At 40.0% G+C, this 19,949-nt stretch overlaps 1 protein-coding gene and 1 non-coding gene across 3 annotated transcripts; both read left to right on the forward strand.

Annotated features, from left to right (window-relative positions):
- Positions 1-1,886: 1,886 nt before the first annotated feature.
- On the forward strand, positions 1,887-13,962 carry LOC108880393 (exportin-5). The gene is made up of 33 exons (XM_051076757.1): positions 1,887-2,112; positions 2,657-2,778; positions 2,864-2,936; positions 3,062-3,199; positions 3,377-3,559; positions 3,710-3,736; positions 3,870-4,055; positions 4,645-4,721; positions 4,805-4,849; positions 5,218-5,308; positions 5,501-5,584; positions 5,680-5,805; positions 5,884-5,974; positions 6,068-6,196; positions 6,428-6,543; positions 6,643-6,798; positions 6,956-6,997; positions 7,089-7,178; positions 7,286-7,485; positions 7,581-7,683; positions 8,261-8,442; positions 8,708-8,808; positions 8,909-9,005; positions 9,101-9,236; positions 9,403-9,501; positions 9,623-9,669; positions 9,827-9,933; positions 10,487-10,546; positions 10,646-10,740; positions 10,829-10,936; positions 11,069-11,206; positions 11,559-11,723; positions 11,998-13,962. The coding sequence occupies exons 1-33, from the start codon at positions 2,011-2,013 to the stop codon at positions 12,136-12,138; spliced, it is 3,657 nt and encodes a 1,218-aa protein (XP_050932714.1). The 5' UTR covers positions 1,887-2,010; the 3' UTR covers positions 12,139-13,962.
- A 1,012-nt stretch (positions 13,963-14,974) lies between these two features.
- Positions 14,975-19,205, forward strand: LOC108880366 (uncharacterized). Of its 2 annotated transcripts, XR_001960468.2 has the most exons (4): positions 14,975-15,152; positions 16,957-18,703; positions 18,878-19,009; positions 19,099-19,205. It is a non-coding gene; the product is annotated as an uncharacterized LOC108880366 (transcript). The 2 variants fall into 2 exon arrangements; XR_007814836.1 differs by having other exon boundaries at positions 16,957-19,009.
- The last annotated feature ends 744 nt before the right edge of the window (positions 19,206-19,949 follow it).

Below are 19,949 nucleotides of genomic sequence, written 5' to 3' on the forward strand. Positions count from 1 at the left end.
GGCATCATTTTAGCTTCGTACCGCATTTAGCTAACCAACACAGCATGAATCCCCACTGGCAGTTTCGACGAAAGCGGTGGGACTGGCGATCACTTTAATCCCAGAGCCTAAACCCGCGACGGGCAAGGCTACTTTCTCCTGCTTGGGGGTTCCGTCCTGCAATTAAAAACACAGCACATCGTTACTTCATAAATTCAACCAAAATTTAAAACATCAAACAAAACACACAAATATTGTTACTTGTATCCCGTGCCGTGGACCTGTTGCAACAAATAACAAGGCCTTCACGACAAAAGTTTCCGTTGTAGTTGTGTGTGAGCATCGCTTTACAACTTTGTAACGGCTCGTCGCGAGCGCGGAGAACTACTAAAAATCCCCATGTTTGAAGAGCACGCTACAGGGAAAGCAACACGTAAATTTATGCGGTAGTTAGTTGGTATTTTCTAGGTTTTACTGACCCAAGGAAGCGATGATAATCAGCCTGTAACCCCGTTGACTGACAGCGTTGCTCGGTGGATCGCAGCCTATCCCAGAGTGACGTATCGGGAGGAAACTCATTCCACTTTGGAATTCAAGCTCCGCCTCGTTCCAGAGCGAAAAACACCCCCACCGACCAGACTTGTCTGGTGTGTAAACACGAAACAATACGCCTTGAACTCACTTGAAGCACATCAAAACATCATGTTTTCAGAAATTAACGTCATATATATATATATATATATATATATATATATATATATATATATATATATATATATATATATTAGAAACTTGGACAACAATAAACTCCAATTTAAGGTAGGAATAAACCTGACGTAAATCGGACAAAAGTAAGAGGTCTCACTCTGCTCGTTTTTGAAAAGTTAAAACCTGAAGTTGAAGTGGGCGGAGTTATGGCAAGCAAGTTTTACCACGTAGCCAATGATTCACATTACAGATTAATGACTTGACAAGTAATTAACCATTGGTGGAGGAAGTGTTCAGGTACTTAGCAAAAGTACTAGTACCACACCGCAATAATACTCCATTACACATAAAAGTAATTCAAAATGTATAATCAGAAAAATTTATTTAGAGTATTGAAAGTACTCAGTGCAGAAAAATTGCCATTGTGACTATTATACTGGTATATATTATATTATAAGAATAGATTATCAGTCTGCCTGTATTAATGTGTAAATAACATTTTACTGACATAGTTGATCAAAATGGAGCAAATTTTCTGCAGGACTACAGCAAGGCTATTTTTTGCATTATGGATGAAGTGCCCACCTCAGTTACACAGAACCCAAAGTGACACCTAAAATAACTAAAATAAATCAAAGGGAAAGCTGTAAATTCTCACATCTGCAGAGATGGAACTAACAAATGTTTGGGATTGTTGCATGAAAAATGACTAAAAGTTATCAGAACAGTTGCTAATTCATTTTCTATTATTCGACTATTGTTTCAGCTCTACATGTATATACTGTCACATAGTTTAGTTAATAACAAAACATAATAATACCCTCTTCATATATTTTGTATGTAGTTATAATTTGTGTCAAATAACTGTAAAGTTAAAATAAAAATCAATATTTAAGTACAAAGTAGCATTGAAATACCTGAGTAAAGTACAAGTACCTCAAATTTGTACTTAAGTATTACAATATTATTTGATTTGATTATTATTATTTGATCAAATGATTTCAGAGTTTAACGCTTATCTATTCGTATAAAATGAGACAAACAATTTGGGGCTGCGTAGGTTCTTATACTGAAGTCACAAATATTTTTTAACTCGGGAGTGATTTCTCTGTCAGCACATAGACGATCTTAAAATTATGGCGCTTCAACTACAGCTCCCAGAATTCCCACTCAACGGCGAGCGAAAGGTTCAAAGACGCAGCCACCACATTTTGTGCACGTTGGTACCTCCCTGAGCGAACGCAGCTCGCTGCTGTGCAGGTGCTTTGCATAAGGGAGCTCCTCGCTTTCGTCTCAACAGTGTGCCAGATTCTACCCGAAGTCATGGCTGACCAGGTGGCCGCCATGTGTGATCAGCTTATTAAAGCTGTGAATGTGATGATGGATGCCGAAACAAGCCAAATTTACCGACTGGAGGCCCTAAAGGTAGCATCGTTATGGGTTGCTAGCTAGCTGCTAACTAGCCGATCTTGACATCTCTTTGGAGCTGTTGTGAAAGTAGAATCAAGTGCCTGCGAAGCTGAATGAAAAGTCAGTTTTTATCAGCATCTCTTATACAGTCTGTTTACGTTCGTTTACATTAGCTATATACGCAGAGATGATGGTCTGATGCTTTGCGATTTAGCCGGTATGCCATGATTATCACCTCACCACCACTTCACTGTTGACTCACCTTCATTCATTCATAGAAATGGTAACATCAGCTTTAATATTGATTGTCCTGATGAAGGACTGAGCTCAATTTAACAAGGCTAACTGACATTATGTTGCTGATGGAAACGCTCCACGTCATTTTAATGTTTGGCTGATAGTTTAGCTTTATGCTATTTAGGAATTTATTGTAATGTTGCTGAGGCAGCTGTTGCTGTATCTTCTAGAGACTGACATACTGCATGTATAAGACAGTAATTTAAGTATCATTTTACAACCTTATGGTCTGTAACATAACAAGCTTTATCTTTCACAACAGTTTTGTGAAGAGTTTAAAGAGACAAACTCCCTCTGTGTTCCATGTGGCTTACAATTAGCCGACAAAGCCCAACCTGCTGTAATAAGACACTTTGGTTTGCAAATCCTGGAGCACGTCATCAAGTGAGTCTAACATAACTAATCATGTATGACAAATAATTAATTGCTAAAAGCTGCATTTTTGAAAGAAAGCTTGCCTTCCCTCCAGATTTCAATGGAACAATATGCAACAACAAGAGAAAGTCCAGTTGAAGGAGTGTGCCATGCAGCTGCTATCAAATGTAAGTGTGATGTAATAGGCTGTTAGCAACATAACCATCTGACTTGTGGTTCAAATTGAATTTAAAGTCTGTATTACTGTCATAGTCGTAGACATGCATCTCATACATCTTATGGGTCTTATCAGGGTACTCATTCTATCCTGGAGGAGGAGAGCCATATCAAAGATGTCCTGTCACGAATCACAGTGGAAATGATAAAGAGAGAATGGCCGCAGCACTGGCCAGATATGCTGAAAGAGATGGAGGCTCTCACTGGCCAAGGGGTGAGTAACTTATATAGTGCAGTTTGCATGCAAGTCCAGCACAATCATGTAATAATTCTCACATGCAAGTAACAAAATCAGTTCTTGGTGTTTAAGAGCAAACATAAGACACAGCCCTTTAATCCTGTTCCTCAAAGTAAGTGAAGTAAAACAAAAATTCTCTCGTGCCTCTCACAGGAGGCACAGACAGAGCTGGTGATGTTGATCCTGTTGAGGCTGGCGGAGGATGTTATCACCTTCCAGACGCTGCCCACCCAGCGACGCAGAGACATCCAGCAGACGCTCACCCAAAACATGGAGAGCATCTTCAGTTTCATGATGGCAATTTTGCAGCTCAATGTCGAGGACTACCGTAAGCTGGTCAGTGGGGTCTCTTCTTTACAGGATTATGGGTAATATTTCAGAATTATGATGACTCTTATCTATTGATGCTGTATTACACTGTTATTTATATTGTTAAAAGTAAAGCTTTAACAGTGAAGTGACTTCCTTTTTCTTTTTTTTATCCAGAAAGAGTCACCTGGACATGAACTGCAGGTCAGAAAGCATCACTTCATCTTTGCTCTAGAATGAACCTCGTACAAACTTGATTATTTTAATTACTTTGGTGTCACTCTCCTCTCTCATCCTTTTCTTTCCGCCTTTTTGTCCCTCATTTTCCCGCGCACAGGCCAGAGCTCACTGTCGTGTCGCTGTGGCCACACTGAATACGCTTGCAGGCTACATAGATTGGGTGTCTCTGGTGCACATCACCTCCGGAAACTGCCATCTACTGGAGATATTATGTCTGCTGCTGAGTGAGCCAGAGCTGCAGCTGGAGGCAGCAGAGTGTCTGCTCATAGCTATCAGCCGGAAGGTGAGTCACAGGGTAAACACATGTGGTGAAAGGCCATGGTTAAATCATAGCGCTTGCCCTATAGCTGTGAAGAGATTATTTTTGTTTCTTTGTTTGTCAGACATTTATTACTCTATTTGATCCTAAAAACATCTTACCAGATTTTAATGATGTGGGTCATGGAGAGAAATGGTGCAGATCCAGATCAGCAGTACAGCCATGTCCACCTTTTAAAACACACTTATTTTAGCTCATGACTCCTGAAGTAAGAGGCGTGGAGGAGAGAGAATATTGAAACCTGAATTTATTGTATGGTTTTCACATTTGCAGTGTTGTGACCATGGCTCATTTGACATAAATTGCCTTTACTTTTGAATGGGTTCCATGGTTATAACCACATTTAGATCCCATGTGCTCATATCAACTCCTGGGATCCTGCAAAATCTGATACCGAATCAATTTATGCTACTTCATAAATTTACATGGCTGTAAATCACAAGTCCAATTCACTCAAAATGTTGCTGTTCACCCCTGTAAGTGCCACAGTACACTTAGTAATAAAACACATGATTTATTTGATCATAATAAACTGTGTGTCACTCTGCCGCAGGGCAAGCTGGAGGATAGGAAGCCGTTCATGCTGCTGTTTGATGATGTGGCCATCCACTACATCCTTTCTGCAGCCCAGTGAGTACACGTGCTTCTCCCCCTCATCCTTCTTTAACCTGCCTTTTTCACTGTTATTAAATAGTTTGTCTGTCTGGTTACAGGTCTGCAGATGGACTGGCAATATGTAAGAAATCCTCTGAATCGCAGTAAGTAATGCGAAACATTTGCCCACTGTTGAGCACAAAGACAGATGTAAAATAGTTATCGAAAAGTAGGGGTGTAACCATTCTGAAACTGAAACCGCAGTAAAAACGTCCACTATGGGAAGACAGAACCGCTGTGCAGCCATTATGTTACTAATGTGACAAAATGTATTTTTTATTTTACAATTAACACATGTAAATCACAGAAGTATTATTCTGTTTAAAGTTGGGGCAAGCTGTGTATTTTGTATCTCTGGCTCAAAAATCGAGGTTTGAACCAAACTGAATTTAGAGAATTGTAACACCCCTATTAAACAGTGCATTCAATACATCTGGCTATGATTTATAGTTCTGTGTGTATATACGTGTAGAGCAGTGGAGGTGGTGGAGCGACGTTACATCTTCCTGAAGAGGCTGTGTCAGGTCCTGTGTGCTCTGGGAGGCCAGCTCTGCTCATTAGTGGTGAGTTTATCCTGATTTGACCACAAATTTATTCTTGTGTTCACATGGTCTTTGATGTTTTATCTGAGCCTGGTCCACACACACACACACACACACACACACACACACACACACACACACAAAGATCACAGAAGCACAATTTTACTCGATTAGCACGATTGATCATCAGTAAATATTGTGTTCTCTCCACAGGGTTCAGATGTGGAGGTTGAAGTACCTGCAAATCTCAGCAAGTACACGGAAGCCCTTTTAGCCTTCACTACACATTCCAGTCAGGTGAGATCCCCGTGTTAAAGACTTCATTTGAGTGAACACAGATGAATCCCCCAGCTTTGTTTGAATCTCTCCTCTTGTGATTTTTTTTCCTGCAGTTCTTGAAGTCGTCCACTCTGGCTACTTGGGGAGCTTTGTTCAGACATGAGACTCTGTCAAAGGATGCGGTTGTTGTGGAAATGGCTGTCAAATACCTCAGAGCGTGTATGACCAACCTGGTCAAGGTGAGACAGTGATGTCAGTACTACTGTTCCCAGTGTATGTGGAGAGTGTCACTAAAGGTTTTGTCTTTTTCTCTCCAGGCTGGATTTCCATCTAGAGACGATAACCCAAGCTGTGAGTACTCTCGTGTGGACTTTGACAGCGACGAGGACTTCAACTCATTCTTCAATTGTAAGTATTATGGATTCTGCTTTACCACGCTTATTGTCAGTACTATGAGTATTTATTTTGATGTTTCTCATGGTGTGTTTTCATGTTTCACAGCTTTTCGAGCGCAGCAGGGAGAGGTGGTGAGGAGTGCATGTCGCATTGTTCCTCTGGAGGCCTTTCAGATAGCAGCAGAATGGTTACAGTATCAGATTGCTAGCCCTATTGACATCGGGGATACCACGTGTAAGTGTTTGCGCTCATGAGAGAGGGGGATTGATAACACTTTACCTATGAGTTTTGGTTCTTTGCTAGGGAGAATGTTTCTGTACACTTGTGATAGATTTTGGTTAAATTAACTGATTTTTTTTGACTACTCAAAGTCAGAACTTTGTGACCTTAAGTGGGGGGAAAAAATCCAGTGAATCTTTCATGCAGGGAATGACCTTCTTTTCTCTTCTCAATGCACCTCACTAGCTAAGACTGCAGAGGGCCTGTGCTCCCTCCTGTCACCATCTGTGGTCCAGTGGGATGCAGTGACCGTCTTCATGGAGTGCATGGTCGCACACATCTTCAAAAGTCTGGAGGAGGAGGTAATGGGGGAAATTTTCAGTAGAGGAGTAAAACCGCGTAAGGAAAAATGCTGATTATACTGATGTGAAGGCCTCCTCTTTCTGCCTCCTACTGTATAGAAGCTGCCCATAGATCAAAGCATGGAGCTGCTGCAGGCTGTGCTGAACTACGAGACCAAAGACCCGCTCATCTTGTCCTGTGTCCTCACCAACGTCTCTGCCCTCTTCCCATTTGTCATACACCGACCACACTTCCTGACACAGGTCCTATACAAGGTCAGCTGAGTCATCACTGGTTACTGTATATTATATATGTGTTTCTACTATACATCATCATTATCATTATTTTATATACCCACAGGAATATTTAAATGCATAATCTGAATGAAAAGTTTGGTGTGCATGACATCGCTCTTCTCTTTTGTCTCTGCAGCTGTTTAAAGCCATCACATTTGACATTGGTCAAGACAATAAGGTGAGTTGACCTCACAGAGCCAAATATAGGCACTTTTCTTCATTCTTCATGTACAAGACCAAAAAATAAGATGTCTAACTGACGTCTCCAGGTACCTCGGACCAGAGCTGTAAAGAACGTGAGGAGGCACGCCTGTTCTTCTATCATCAAAATTTGCCGGGACTACCCACAGTTCATCTTGGTAAATGTCCCTGTATCCCAGTTGATTTTATGTACAAAATATATGCCTGAGGTACACAGTGCTGACAGGCATGAATGACTGCTGTATAATGAGTTTTTTTTTCCCAGCCTTGTTTCGACATGTTTTACAATCACGTTAAAAAGCTGTTCTCGAGCGACACCACACTGACTCACATGGAGAAATGTTCCCTGATGGAGGCTTTGGTGCTGATCAGTAACCACTTCAAGGACTTTGCAAAGCAGAAGGCTTTTCTAGATGAACTGATGGCATCAGTGGTTGCAGAATGGACCTCGGATGAGATGAGGCAGTGCGTTTGAATTCTTCCTATTACCTTCAAACTGTACATGACATATTTTAATTACACGACAGGTAATTGGCTGTTATCTCCTCTTTGTGTTTAAGTGTGCTGTGGGATCCTGCACTGTTCCTGTCCTTTGTTGGAGCTGATCAGGTGGTCACTGAGCAAAGTACAGAGAAAGACACAGCAGGACTTAATAGGGGGCGGGTAAGTGTATAGGTGCATTAGTATGTGAGCTCTGAGGGCTGCAGTATTTTGTCCTGACTGAATTTCTGTCACTGGATTTTTAGGGAGGTTGTAGACAATTTGAGATCAATGTTGATTTATTCACTTATTTTAGGTTTAATGCTACATTTGTTTTCTGCTCAACATTGCAAAGGGTTGCAGGTGGAGTTATGTAAAGTTTCCAAAGACTTAGATGAACACATGAAGTCCAGTATATCTTCAGGGGCTTATTTCTGTTTGTCAGCTGTGAGACACTTTTTGGCCTCTGCTTAGAGTTTATATTTTATTAATAAGAGCAGGTTTCTGCTGCTATAGCAACTCTGTGAGACAGTATTTAGGCACAGCAGTACTTTGAGCTTAATGTCAACTCCAGCATGCTAATATGATGCTAACAACTTAGTGTATGTTCACCATCTAAGTTTATTGTGTTAGCATGCTAGCATTTGCTAATTGGCGCTAAGCACACACTGCTGAGGTTGATGGGAGAGTCCTTGGTTTTACAGGTATTCAATAAATTATTTAACCGTTCATCCCTCTTTTTTTCCTAACCTTCCTCTAGTTGAGTTTCTGTTTGTACGCCATGCTGGGGGTGGTGAAACGGGCACGGTGGCCTGCAGACTTGGAGGAAGCCAAGGCTGGTGGCTTTGTGGTGGGCTACACCCCCGCCGGAGCTCCCATCTACAGGAACCCCTGCACTGCCCAGTTTCTGGTCTTGCTGCCCAACCTGTTGGCTCTCATCAGGTATGCCAGTGGGTTGACACTGTATCTTGCATTACCCCTTTTTAATACCATAATACCCCCATATCAAGCCATTTACACATGATGTGGGTATGGAATAGTCTATTTTGTTACATTACACATAATAGATGGAGTCTGACCTTGATTTTTAGCTGGGACATGCATGTAGGTTGTTGATATAAAATGGCTATTAGCGAGTTCAGCATTATGGAACAGTGTTTCAATAATATTTCTGTTATTATATTCCTTTATTTACTCTCCACTGCAGGACTCACAACAGTCTGTTCGTGCCAGAGAACATGGCTCGTCTGAGTGAGACCTTTTCCAGGGCCCATGAGGTGATGGATGCAGAGAAAAATGTGGTTCTTGGTAAGAGAATCCTTCTGCACTTCCTTTTTTTCCACAGTGAGCCATCATCTGGAAAAAAAAGCTGTGGTTGTTAAACCTTCTCAATATTTGCTTTCTCCAGGTCTCCCTCAGCATCTTCTGGATATTTATGACTCGCCTGTATATAGAACCAACCTGGAGCGCATGCAGGGATTTTTCACCACATTGTATGACAACTGGTGAGAAACTTTTGTTTCTTTATGGTATGGTTTGTACCTCACATGCCACTGCAGATTAGATCCAACCCATTCTTCTGCTCTCTTTACCTCCGTAGCTTCCATGTTCTGGGAAATGCAGGTCTGTCCTTGCAGCAGGAGTTCTACACCATTGAGAGGTTGGCTGAGGAAATAGCGGGCTCTGCTTTTGTCTCCCTTGACCATGTGCCTGACCACAGACTTCGCCCTATGATTCATATCCTTATTTACTTTCGCTCCATTACAATTACCACTTTTTTTACCATGCTTTAGCCAGTAGTTTAGTGATATACAAGATCTTTTTATGACTAATGTTATTACTCTGCGTAAACAGAGCTGAGCTATTGCTTAATGTCAACACCGAATTTCCTTAACAAGTGTACGGGTGTTTCTGAGGCAGCTGGTGCTATCATGTCCTCAGGAGTACTACGACAGTCTACTCTGCCCCCTGCTGGGCCCTCTATTCACCTACATGCAGCAGGTCAGGATCTCCATACATCCCATTCAGTAAAACCTCATCATTAATCTCACCACTTCATTCATTCAGTCACAGCTAATTTTGCTGCTAAATCTTTTGGCCTTGTTTCTGTTACATACTACAGAGACTCAATGTCAAGTGGCAGGTCATCAACCAGAGGACCTCTATTAAGTAAGTTCCAGGAACGTGTTTGTATCTGTCTCTATTGTAACTCTAAAGCCTTTACTGAATGTAGAGTATGTTTAATTCTTTGATGGCTCTCTGTGTCAAAGCTACAAATTGGATATGTGGATGTACTTAACTGGCAACCTGCTTTTTGTGTTTTTAGCGGTGAGGATCAGGAGGAGGTGGTGTGCCAGGAGAGCCAGGTGACGCAGGAGATGTTGGAGGAGCAGCTGGTGCGCCTGCTCACCAGGGAGGTGCTGGATCTTCTCGGTATGTTTCAGCTTCTCTAGCAACTGCTCCCATTTTAATTTCCATGCACGTATGGCAAGCTGTTGTTGCCTTTACATACAGTATAAAGGTGTAGTAAAACAGTCACACTCAGGGCTTATTCGTTAATACTGCTAATGCACTTAAGTCATGTGGTGAGGTTGTGTTTCTGCCAGCTACACAAGCTAAAAATGGTTTCAGAACACATTAGGAAAGAGCAAATGTCAGCCATAATTCCTAGCTAAAGCTAAGACTATCTAATAGTGGAGTTCTGAAAAAAATATTCACTCCAAATCAACAACTCACACAAGTGTTTAAAAATGTTGTAAAGTATCATTAATTGGATTGGATTGTACTTTTAAAACTAGTCTTGCATCACAAGGCGAGGTCTGCTTCACGTACACGCAGGATAGAGTGCGGTTTTTGATGGTGTGTGTTAAGAAGGTACTAAAAAATATGAGGTGTGGGATTTTCAGGTTATAGCACACAACTGCCTGATCAGCTTTTACTGAGTTGAGTTTTTATGAGGCCATAATATTTCTTTCTTCTCCTCTAGCTGTGAGCTGTATTGCCAGAAAAGTGCCTGAACCGGCCGCAAATAAGGAGGAGGTAGACGGTAAGAGTCAAATAAGAAAATCTGAATCAGTAGGTGGATTGTGTTTGTTTTTTGTTCAGAGAAGCGTCTCATCATTTTGCTTGAAATGTTCCTGCATAGAGGAAGACATGATGATGGATTCAGTGCAGACGGTGTCTCCCGCCCAGCCCACAGACGAGCTGACTGAGCTGGGGAAGTGCCTGATGAAACACGAGGTCAGCCTAAGGCACATCACATAACATTCAGGGAACAGTATAGTCGCAGATAAATGCTGTATATAAACATTTCTTTTTCTTTGCTCAGAACATCTACATGTCCCTATTGACCCTCTCCTTCACCTCGCTGTCATGGAAGGACACCTCAAACTGTCACCGCACTGCTTCCATGGTCTGCTGGACCCTTCTGCGGCAGGTAGCACACAACAGATCAAACTCCTTCTTTGAATGTCTAAATTGATAGTCACTCATTCAGCACCTGTGACTTGGGAGGTGGCTGTCAGAGTTTCTTAAGTTTTCCTCCCACATTCACTTGGTGTCTCTCCAGGTCGTAGGGGGTAATCTTCTTCCTGAGGCGGTCACGTGGTTCTACACCAGTGTTCTCAGGGGCCTTCAGGTTCATGGGCAGCATGAAGTATGCAACTCTACCCTCTCTCAGCTGGCCATGCTCATCTATGAAAACCTGGTGAGGCTAATGGCAATAATTTCCGTCATATCTGCTCTTTATTTTACCTTTGTTTGGTCCATTTTCCTTCCCAGAGTTAGTCTCTCTCTTAGTCCAAGTTGTCAGTCAATATCAATGAATTATCAACTAACCTGCCCGTTATTTTCTTGATTATTGTTAAGTCAGAAAGTGGAGAAAAATCCGCAAGGTGACACCATGTAGTAGTGCTGGGGTAAAGCAAATTTTCCATATATGTGGAGATTTTTAGTTTTGGGAGATATAATATGTCCCCAAATTTAACTTAATTCCTGAGAATGCATCTCTCGTTTAATCTCCTTGCTTGTGCGTACATCTGTCTGTCCATCTGTCTTAGCGCCCTCGCTACATGGAGCTGAGAGCAGTAATGACCCAGATCCCAAACATCAGTGTGGAGGGTCTGGACCAGTATGATCGCAGGCTCATGGACCCCAATGCCCAGAAGGTTGGAGACAAGAAGAGGAAAGACCAGTTCAAGAAGCTTATTGCAGGAACAGTTGGGGTAATGCCACATTTGACCACTAGAGAGCAGTGTTCTTCTGTTATATCACAGTGCAGACAGACATCAGAAGTGACCAGAGACACTGGCCATAATAGTGCAAGTCATTACTCAGCAGTGCAATTCTGGCTGTGTTGTAAATCTTCTGTGCTCGGCAGCAAAAAAAAAAAAAAAAAAGTGCAGCAGCTCAACAGGACTGTACAGTCTAATGAAATTCTTTCTGGTAGATCTTGGATAGCTCAGTTTAACCTCTCATCCCTCTGTCCCCTGCCAACAGAAAGCTCTGTGCCAGCAGTTCAGGAAGGAGGTTCATATCCGGAATCTTCCATCGCTCTTTAAAAAGCCGAAGTCAGACAAGGATTTACAGAACAGTGGTGAACCATTGGGCCTGGCAGCTCTCTTCGTCCCCGGTGAATAACACCCTGTAGGAACACGCAGCGGTTCTAATGGACTCCATGTGGACTGAAGACAGAGTTATGTGTACAAACCAGGGTTTCCTTCACCATTGTCAAGTTGGGGCAGCATGCAACGTAACATATCTGTCAACACTCGGGTTTTTCACTCGGTCATCTTTTATTTTAACCCTCACTGTGCCGCAACACCTCCCACACTGATAAGTAATATCATATCTTGTCATTTATAGAGGCAAGGTTTAGATATTTCAAATTAAAGAATGGCCTGTGTCTGTGCCAGATTTTGCAAAGGGGCGATCTGAAAATAATCTTAAATATTTGCTCTACAGCAGAAGCTCTGGTGAACCACAGACACACCTTGAAATAGGCTGATTCTGTGCTCTGCCATTTTACTTTGCACCTTTTTCAATCAGTGCATCATACACATGAAGCGAGTTGTAGATTTCTAAGTTTATAAGTTAAGGAATCAAACTGAGAGCTCATCATCAAATGATATCGAAATACGCAACGCCAGTATAACCACTAGCTGAAAGTGTGGCCTGTTAGGAAGGACTGTGTGTGTGTGTGTGTGTGTGTGTGTGTGTGTGTGTGTGTGTGTGTGTGTGTGTGTGTGTGTGTGTGTGTGTGTGTGTGTGTGTGTGTACGTGTACGTGTGTCTTGTGAGAGGTGGAGACCTTTTGTACTGTTAAAAAGAAAAAAAAAATCATTTCAGAGGTTAGTGTTGGCAGATATGTTGTGACCACACTGCTGCTGTCAAGGCTGTCAAGTCCTGGGTCAAAAAGAAAGGAAGAAAAATCTAGGACAAATCCTGGTACACGTTTCTCCATTTACTGTAATTTCCTTTGACTGGACAAGCTTAAATGCAGTTTCTGATTGTGAAGGATGTTGGTAATGGTACCTCAGGTGTGACGCTCCCTCTCACGGGGTGAAGATATTTTATGGAAACAAACCCTAAGACAAAAACAAGCAGCTGGATTGTGTTTTCATGAATGGTTAATGTAGATTTAAATATGAACAACAGTTTTCTATTTTGCAGATGTTACACAATAGCTAGATAAGGCAATGATGGTTTGCAGTTTTGCCAGTTTTCCATATCAGCACAACTTACACGGCCCAAGTACTGTTTCAAATTGCTTATTAAATGCAGAGCACATATCATACTACAAATAATACAGCCACACTCTGTGCCAAAACACTCACGGTAGACTTGACAAACGTGATCAGAAAATTGTGTCTGAGAAGCAAAACTAACAACATGTAACTTTTGATGAAAATTATTTAAGGATGGACTTGACTAATGTGTAGCTTAATCCAAGTGTTTCTTATGTTTTCTAGCTGTTTAGTTGGTGATGATATTCAGATTTTTTCTTTTTTGTGTTTGTACTGGTGTTACTAAGATGAACCAGCACTACATTCCTTCATTGTCCAATGAAGTATTTTTAAGTGTAATTTGTTGGATATATTTTGCTCTTATGGAGCTGTCATGGTAGAGTGATTTGTTTTTTAAACTATCTGTTATGTATATTCAGATGAAAATAAATGGGATTTGCGTGAGAGTTAGAGTGAGCCCCCTTTAAATGCATATAGATGGGTCTGCACTTCAGATGCTGGTTTGCTGAAAACAGGTGCACATCACACTCACCAACATTTATGAAATTTAATTTTCCAGTGAATTGATTTGCCTTTCTTTGTGATGATTCTTCACTTGTGGCCATTTTTTAAAAAACTTGTTCAACACTAACATGTTCTGTAAAAAGAAGAAAATAGGCTTTTTAAAAGTGTAGTGTGGTTTATATTTTGTTGTTTTTAAATAAAATAATAACCTCCAATTTGTCTAAAATTCATCTTTTGTTTTTCTATTTAGAATTAACTATTTAGAAAAAAGTAGTTTCAGTTTACAAAAACATTGTTTAATAGCTGTACATAGACATGTTTGGGTCTTATTTTGCTTTGTTTTGCACATGCAACATTTAAATGTTTTCCAAAATGTCCAATATGGTGAGATTGTTGTAAATATAAAATTGGATAAAATAAAATCCTAAAAGAAAAAACTATTGTAATACAGAAAATGATATTATATCAATTATACCTTCAGTTTGCTCCCGTATACATTTTTTTATTCTGATACTTACTGTATATTATAATGTAAGTGAATCTTATTACATTATTACTACATTTAATACAGTGTTTCAAAAGTAATTTTTAATGGACATATTTCCCCCCTATACTAACATGAAACTATTTTATATGATATTGATATTTTTTATCTTTATTTTCATTATTATTATTATTATGGAGCAAAACGTTAATGCTAGCTGCATGGTGGTAGAACATGTTTGCAAGCTTGCATTTTAACAATGATACAGAGTAGAATAGGCTTTATTGTATTGATATCCCTACCTTTGTTGTTTTAATATTCTTCCTATGAGATAACAAATACAGATTTACAAGAAACTGGATATTCATAATAACCAATAAAGATATTTGAAATATGTTCACTCATTTCAGTAAACTTTCATTTCTAGATCAAACTGCTGATTGCTTACCTGTCATTAATGATGAAAAATGATGATGGTTATGATTCATAAATGTCCCAAACCTCAGTTGAGTTCAGAGTTTACCTTTGGGGAGTATATCATGAAGGAATAAATTAATCTAAAATGTAATTAATCTGAATTAGTCAACGGGCAACCACATTTTCGCAAAAGCAGTTGCCTAAATATCCTGAGAAAAGTCAGTTCAGACTCCGAGTCGATGGGGGGCGGTGAAGCACCATTTGCTATTTCCCAACTGCCGTAAAATACTGTAATGAGCTGTAAAGAAGCGCAACGAAGAAGAACATTGTTTAATCATGGCTGCTTACCGTTTGCCGAAGGCATGTTATTGTTTTGATATTACGAAAATATTGGAAATGAATAAATGAATGCCTTTAGGTTTAATATTCGCAACCAACGTTAACTGCAGCAGAGCAGCTGAGGGAAAAGTCTTGCTGACAACAACAGAGACGTTAAATAAAGAGGTACATTTGTAGTTTGGTACAGCACAGTACTGCAATTTCCTCAGCCTTTTTACGTACATTTACAAGTACTGTCGCTACTTAAATGCATTTTTGTGGTACTTGTACTGTTCTGCAGTATTTGTATTTTATGCCACTTTATACTTCGACCCCACTACATTTCAGAGGCAGATGTTGTTGCAGTACGTCTCCACTCCACTTTATGTATTTGTAAGCTATAGTTAGTTACTTCACAAGATTTTGCATTAAATTATGAGTTTGTACAGTATGATGCAGTGACGTAGATTAAACTATCCCGAAGTGTGAAAAGTAGTTAAATTAGCTTCATCTAAACAAGCTACAACACTGAAATGCTGCTTACATGTTATATCAATAATAATGATCCAATATTCTGCCTACCAGTACTTTTACTTTTGATACCTTCAGTCCATTTTGCTTACTTGAGTTAAAAATATTGAATGCTAGACTTCTACTCGCAATGGAGTATATTTTTTTTATAGTGTGGTATTATTGCTTTTACTAAAGTAAAATATCTGATTCCCTATTCCTGACAATTTCTGACATAAACTTTAAAATGGATTCATGTCTTTATGTTTAGGGTAGTTTTCCTGTTATAAAACAAATATTTCCCCCAAATAGCTAAAACAGGCCTTCCACCAGGATTCCTCTATATTTGCTGCATTTATTTATTTGACCCACTGAATTTTTATTCAGCCACTGCCCTTAAGGAATGTACTTTCACTGCTGTTAGCAATTAAGAAACCTGACACTCCCCTTAGATTTCAGTTGGCTTCAAAGGCATATAAAGAATACACCATGTCGAGTATATTCTATGCCCGATTATTCCTGTTATTACTAAATAATGCTTAGTCCTGAATAGTAAAACCATGAAACCCATGGTGCCTTTAACTGGCAGCACCCTAACATCAAATGGAGACTTTAACCAACTGAACTGTATTGTGTTTGCTTGTGATTCAAAATGAACCAGCATTTGATATCTCTGAAAACTGTAATTTATACAATAATTTCAAGTTTTAAAAGTATAACAGCTCAGCTACAAAATGTGTTTGTAAAGGATGGTGCTGCAGAGTGGAAGAGGCTTTTTAAAATATTTATATGCCCATGTGTACACTGAAAGAGTTATTAGCTGCTGTAATTTAGAATTGAAACTACTGTTGATGGCTGACTAATCAATTAAACATTCAACAGAACATTATTCTGCAATAATTTTCATAAGCCATTAATTGTTCAAGTCACTTATCAAACAAACATGCCAAATGTGAGGTGAGATGTGAGGATTTGGTCCTTTTCGTTGTCACATAACTGAATATCTTTGGGATTTAGACTGTTGGACTGCTGGTTAGACAAAACAAGAAAATGATTCCACCTTGTGTTCTGGGAAATTACAATGGGAATCTTAAACTATTTTCTGACATATAGACAAGACGGTTAATTGATTCACTGAGAAAATAATCAGCAGATTAATCGATGAAAATAATTGTTAGTTGCAGCCCTACCATAATCACTCCTCCTGTCCACACTGAACTTGAATAAAACGTTTCCTACTGTGGAAAAGAGAAAAAAAGAAAAACCCTGCGCCCACCTTCAGTATGCTGTGTCCCACCCACACTACACAGTGTCTCAGGATTCTGGATCATAAGTGCTTTCAAGTACAACAGAGGAATGTGTTTTATGTTATGTCTTTAGTGATGGGGGACTATAACAGAGTCTCCAAATTGAAATCCAAAATACAAACCCTAACACTGTATTCTCTCCACTAATCCCCATTTTCCTCCGTGTCTTCTAGGATCCATTGCCCTTACAGCAGCACCACACTCCTCCTGCTTTGCAGATCACTGTTCCCTGGCTGCTAGATCCTCTTATCAGTGTGACTCTAAGATTCACAAAGACACAATATTCGCAATTTCAGCCCCTAACAAGAATGGACAAAAACAGATATATTTTTAAAAATTAAGTGACTAACACGAGACAGTGAGTAAATTGTAGTTGCTAATATTTTCTGATGCTCATTTGGATTAAAAGATGAATTCATTTGAAAAGCAGTGACATTTATAGTCAACCTTTGTTTTACTGGAAGCCACAGAAATTCACTGTTCAGGAGGAAAAATAAAGACTGTATAAAAATTGTATATTTGTATTACAGTTGAAGATTTTTCCTGCAATGATCAACAACACTTTAATGTCAAATATCTACAAATAATTCAAAACAAAGTACAGATGTGAAACAAAATGGCTGGTTGCATAGTTGACCCTGTTTGATTTAATTTTAAGCAGAGACAGCAGCTGGGGGCTTGAGTGCGTGTGGATGGATTTGTGATTTCTCCATGCATCATGCAAAACTGCTTAAGCTCTGTCAAGTTGTATGGGGAGTCAATAGTCATTAGTCAAGGCTTGTGATAGATTTTCAAATGGGTTGATGGGTCTGGACCCTCTATCTTCACAAACCCTGCAGAGAGGCATGCCACACAGCATGACACTATTATGCCCAGGCTTCATTGAGGGGACAGTGTGCTTTAGTTAGCTTGCAATGTTTGGTTTAAACTTAATACTGAATTTGGTGTGATCAGTTTGTATCCCCTTTTAAAGTTGCAGTAGGCCTTATCTTGCCCTGTCACACAAGTGCCCTTGTCACATGGGCGGTCCTGCTCAAGGCTTACAGCAGCGCTACCCCTATTTCAAGTGATATTCAATGCCTCAGAAATTTTGGTGTATCATTCCTCCAGCTGATACTTTTCACTAGTCCTGTCATACAGTGGTTTAAAATATTAATTTGACTTTGTGATGTACTTTTTTTTACCCACACTCAGACCGTGCAGTTAGAATAGTATTTTAAGTAAAATTACTTGTCACACCTTGATAACACAGAGGTGACCTTCATTCAGCTTAATTATGAGACATCTAAAAACTACTGGCTTCACTAGTGATTGTTTGGATATATAAAGAGAGTGGACACCTGAGATTTTGTTTCTATTTTTATAGTTTTATTTTAATATTAAAATATTTGTGTGTGTGTGTGTGTGTGTGTGTGTGTGTGTGTGTGTTGATCAGTGTGGAAAACATTTTTTTTAATAAATTCACTTTGTCAGTCTTGTAAAATAATAATGCTTGACAACAGTGTTGCAAATTTGTTATTTCCTAATATTTGATCCCGTTAATAATTTTTTAAATTATCAGCAGAATTAGGAAGAATGAGTCAATAATGGTGTGGCCTATCAATAATTAATTATCAAATGGAGATCACACCTGTGCTTGATGATGTCTTATCTGTTAAAATTATTGTCTGCCTGTGGGAAGTCACGGTAGACAGGAACAGTGCTGTATTTCTCTTTTGAAAAATATAGGTGTAACTTCCATACTTTTGATTTTGTTTATTGTATTTTTAACTGAATGAACACACATTAGCTTGCTTTCCACCAGCAGCACCAACTTCACGGCAGCTTAGCAACGCGGTTGCCGCGCAACGCACAAGTTTCTGGTCGGAGTGGTGATTTTCAGTTCGGACAGTCATATTTTAATCAACACATAGGAAACAGGTGTGTGTTTCCAGGGGGCATATTTTAAGTCACTCGCTCGGAGACGGCAACTGGGCTTCTATTTCGCTGCCTCGAATGCAACTTAGTGGGCTGAAAATGTTTGTCTTGTTTTGTATTTTCATCTGCGCCTCGGCTGGTCGCTTTACAACCGCTAAACATGTGATGACCGGCCAGCCTCACGAAATCCCAGCAAACAGCACCAAGGTTGTGACGGTAGCCCGGTTTGCTGTGGTCGAATTCAACAAAGCAAACACAGAAGACCAGTTTTCCTACAAAATTGTGAACATAACATCGGCCAAAATTCAAGTAAGACCTTGCACTGGAGTCATATAGCTAATAAAGATAAAGATTCAACCGTAAACAGTAACCATGATAAGTCCTGCTAATTTTTGTAGGTGGTCGCTGGAATAAACTACATCCTGGATGTGCAGCTTGGACGTACGGTGTGTAAGAAAAGCGACACGGCTGACGGTGAACCATGTGATTTCCATTCCGAATCAAAGGCAAGTTCAACATTTTAGGTGGTGCAGAACATATACTCGGGAATAAAAGGTACCCTACTCTTGTGTGCGGTTGTGCACCTCGCTTTTCTGTCCCAGTGCAGCTTCACAATGTAGACATTTATTAAAAGGGTGCGCTAATCTGTTGTTTATTTCAGGAACTTCAGTGCAACTTCATCATTACAGAAGTCCCTTGGGAAGATTCACGTATACTTACTCGAAAAAAATGTCACGAACATAAATGCTGATATGATGGTGTATTCCTGTTGGTGGTGTTGCCAAGTAAACATTTATCACTGAGCTATGTTTTAGTGTGTTCATCTCAAATTTCAGACATGGTGCTTCTTGGTACACCCTGCACACAGTGTATAATGGCATATTCATAAACCAGTGATTTTTATTGGCTGCGAGAATTGCCACTTGTTCTAACACTGAGTTGAATAAGTTCAGTGACCTGCACTCACTTGCATTGTATAGGCCGAAAAATGGCATAATTATTCCAGTGAGTGACCAGGGCAGCTTTACTGTGCCTCATCTCTCAGTGTGTGTCCTGGCAGCTGTAAGGCCCTGGTTGCGTGTCAAGCCTGGTCTGACACATGGCTGCTAAACGGAGACGAGGCTACACCTCTCTACTCTACAACTACGGTCTCCAGAAGGGCTCTGTATGGAGGATTACAGGCATTTTCAGATTACTGCTCAGCAAGACCGAACGGTCTGCTGCTCTGACCCCCTTTTTACAGGGGGAA

The sequence above is a fragment of the Lates calcarifer genome, linkage group LG16_LG22 (assembly GCF_001640805.2).
Source record: "Lates calcarifer isolate ASB-BC8 linkage group LG16_LG22, TLL_Latcal_v3, whole genome shotgun sequence".
Classification (NCBI taxonomy): domain Eukaryota; kingdom Metazoa; phylum Chordata; class Actinopteri; family Centropomidae; genus Lates; species Lates calcarifer.

Coding starts and splice junctions, on each gene's coding strand:
- LOC108880393 (XM_051076757.1), top strand. CDS start 2,011: ATGGCTGACCAGGTGGCCGCCATGTGTGATCAGCTTATTAAAGCTGTG. Junction 5,975..6,067: donor CTTCAACTCATTCTTCAATT/GTAAGTATTATG, acceptor CATGTTTCACAG/CTTTTCGAGCGCAGCAGGGA. Junction 11,207..11,558: donor TGCTCATCTATGAAAACCTG/GTGAGGCTAATG, acceptor CATCTGTCTTAG/CGCCCTCGCTACATGGAGCT.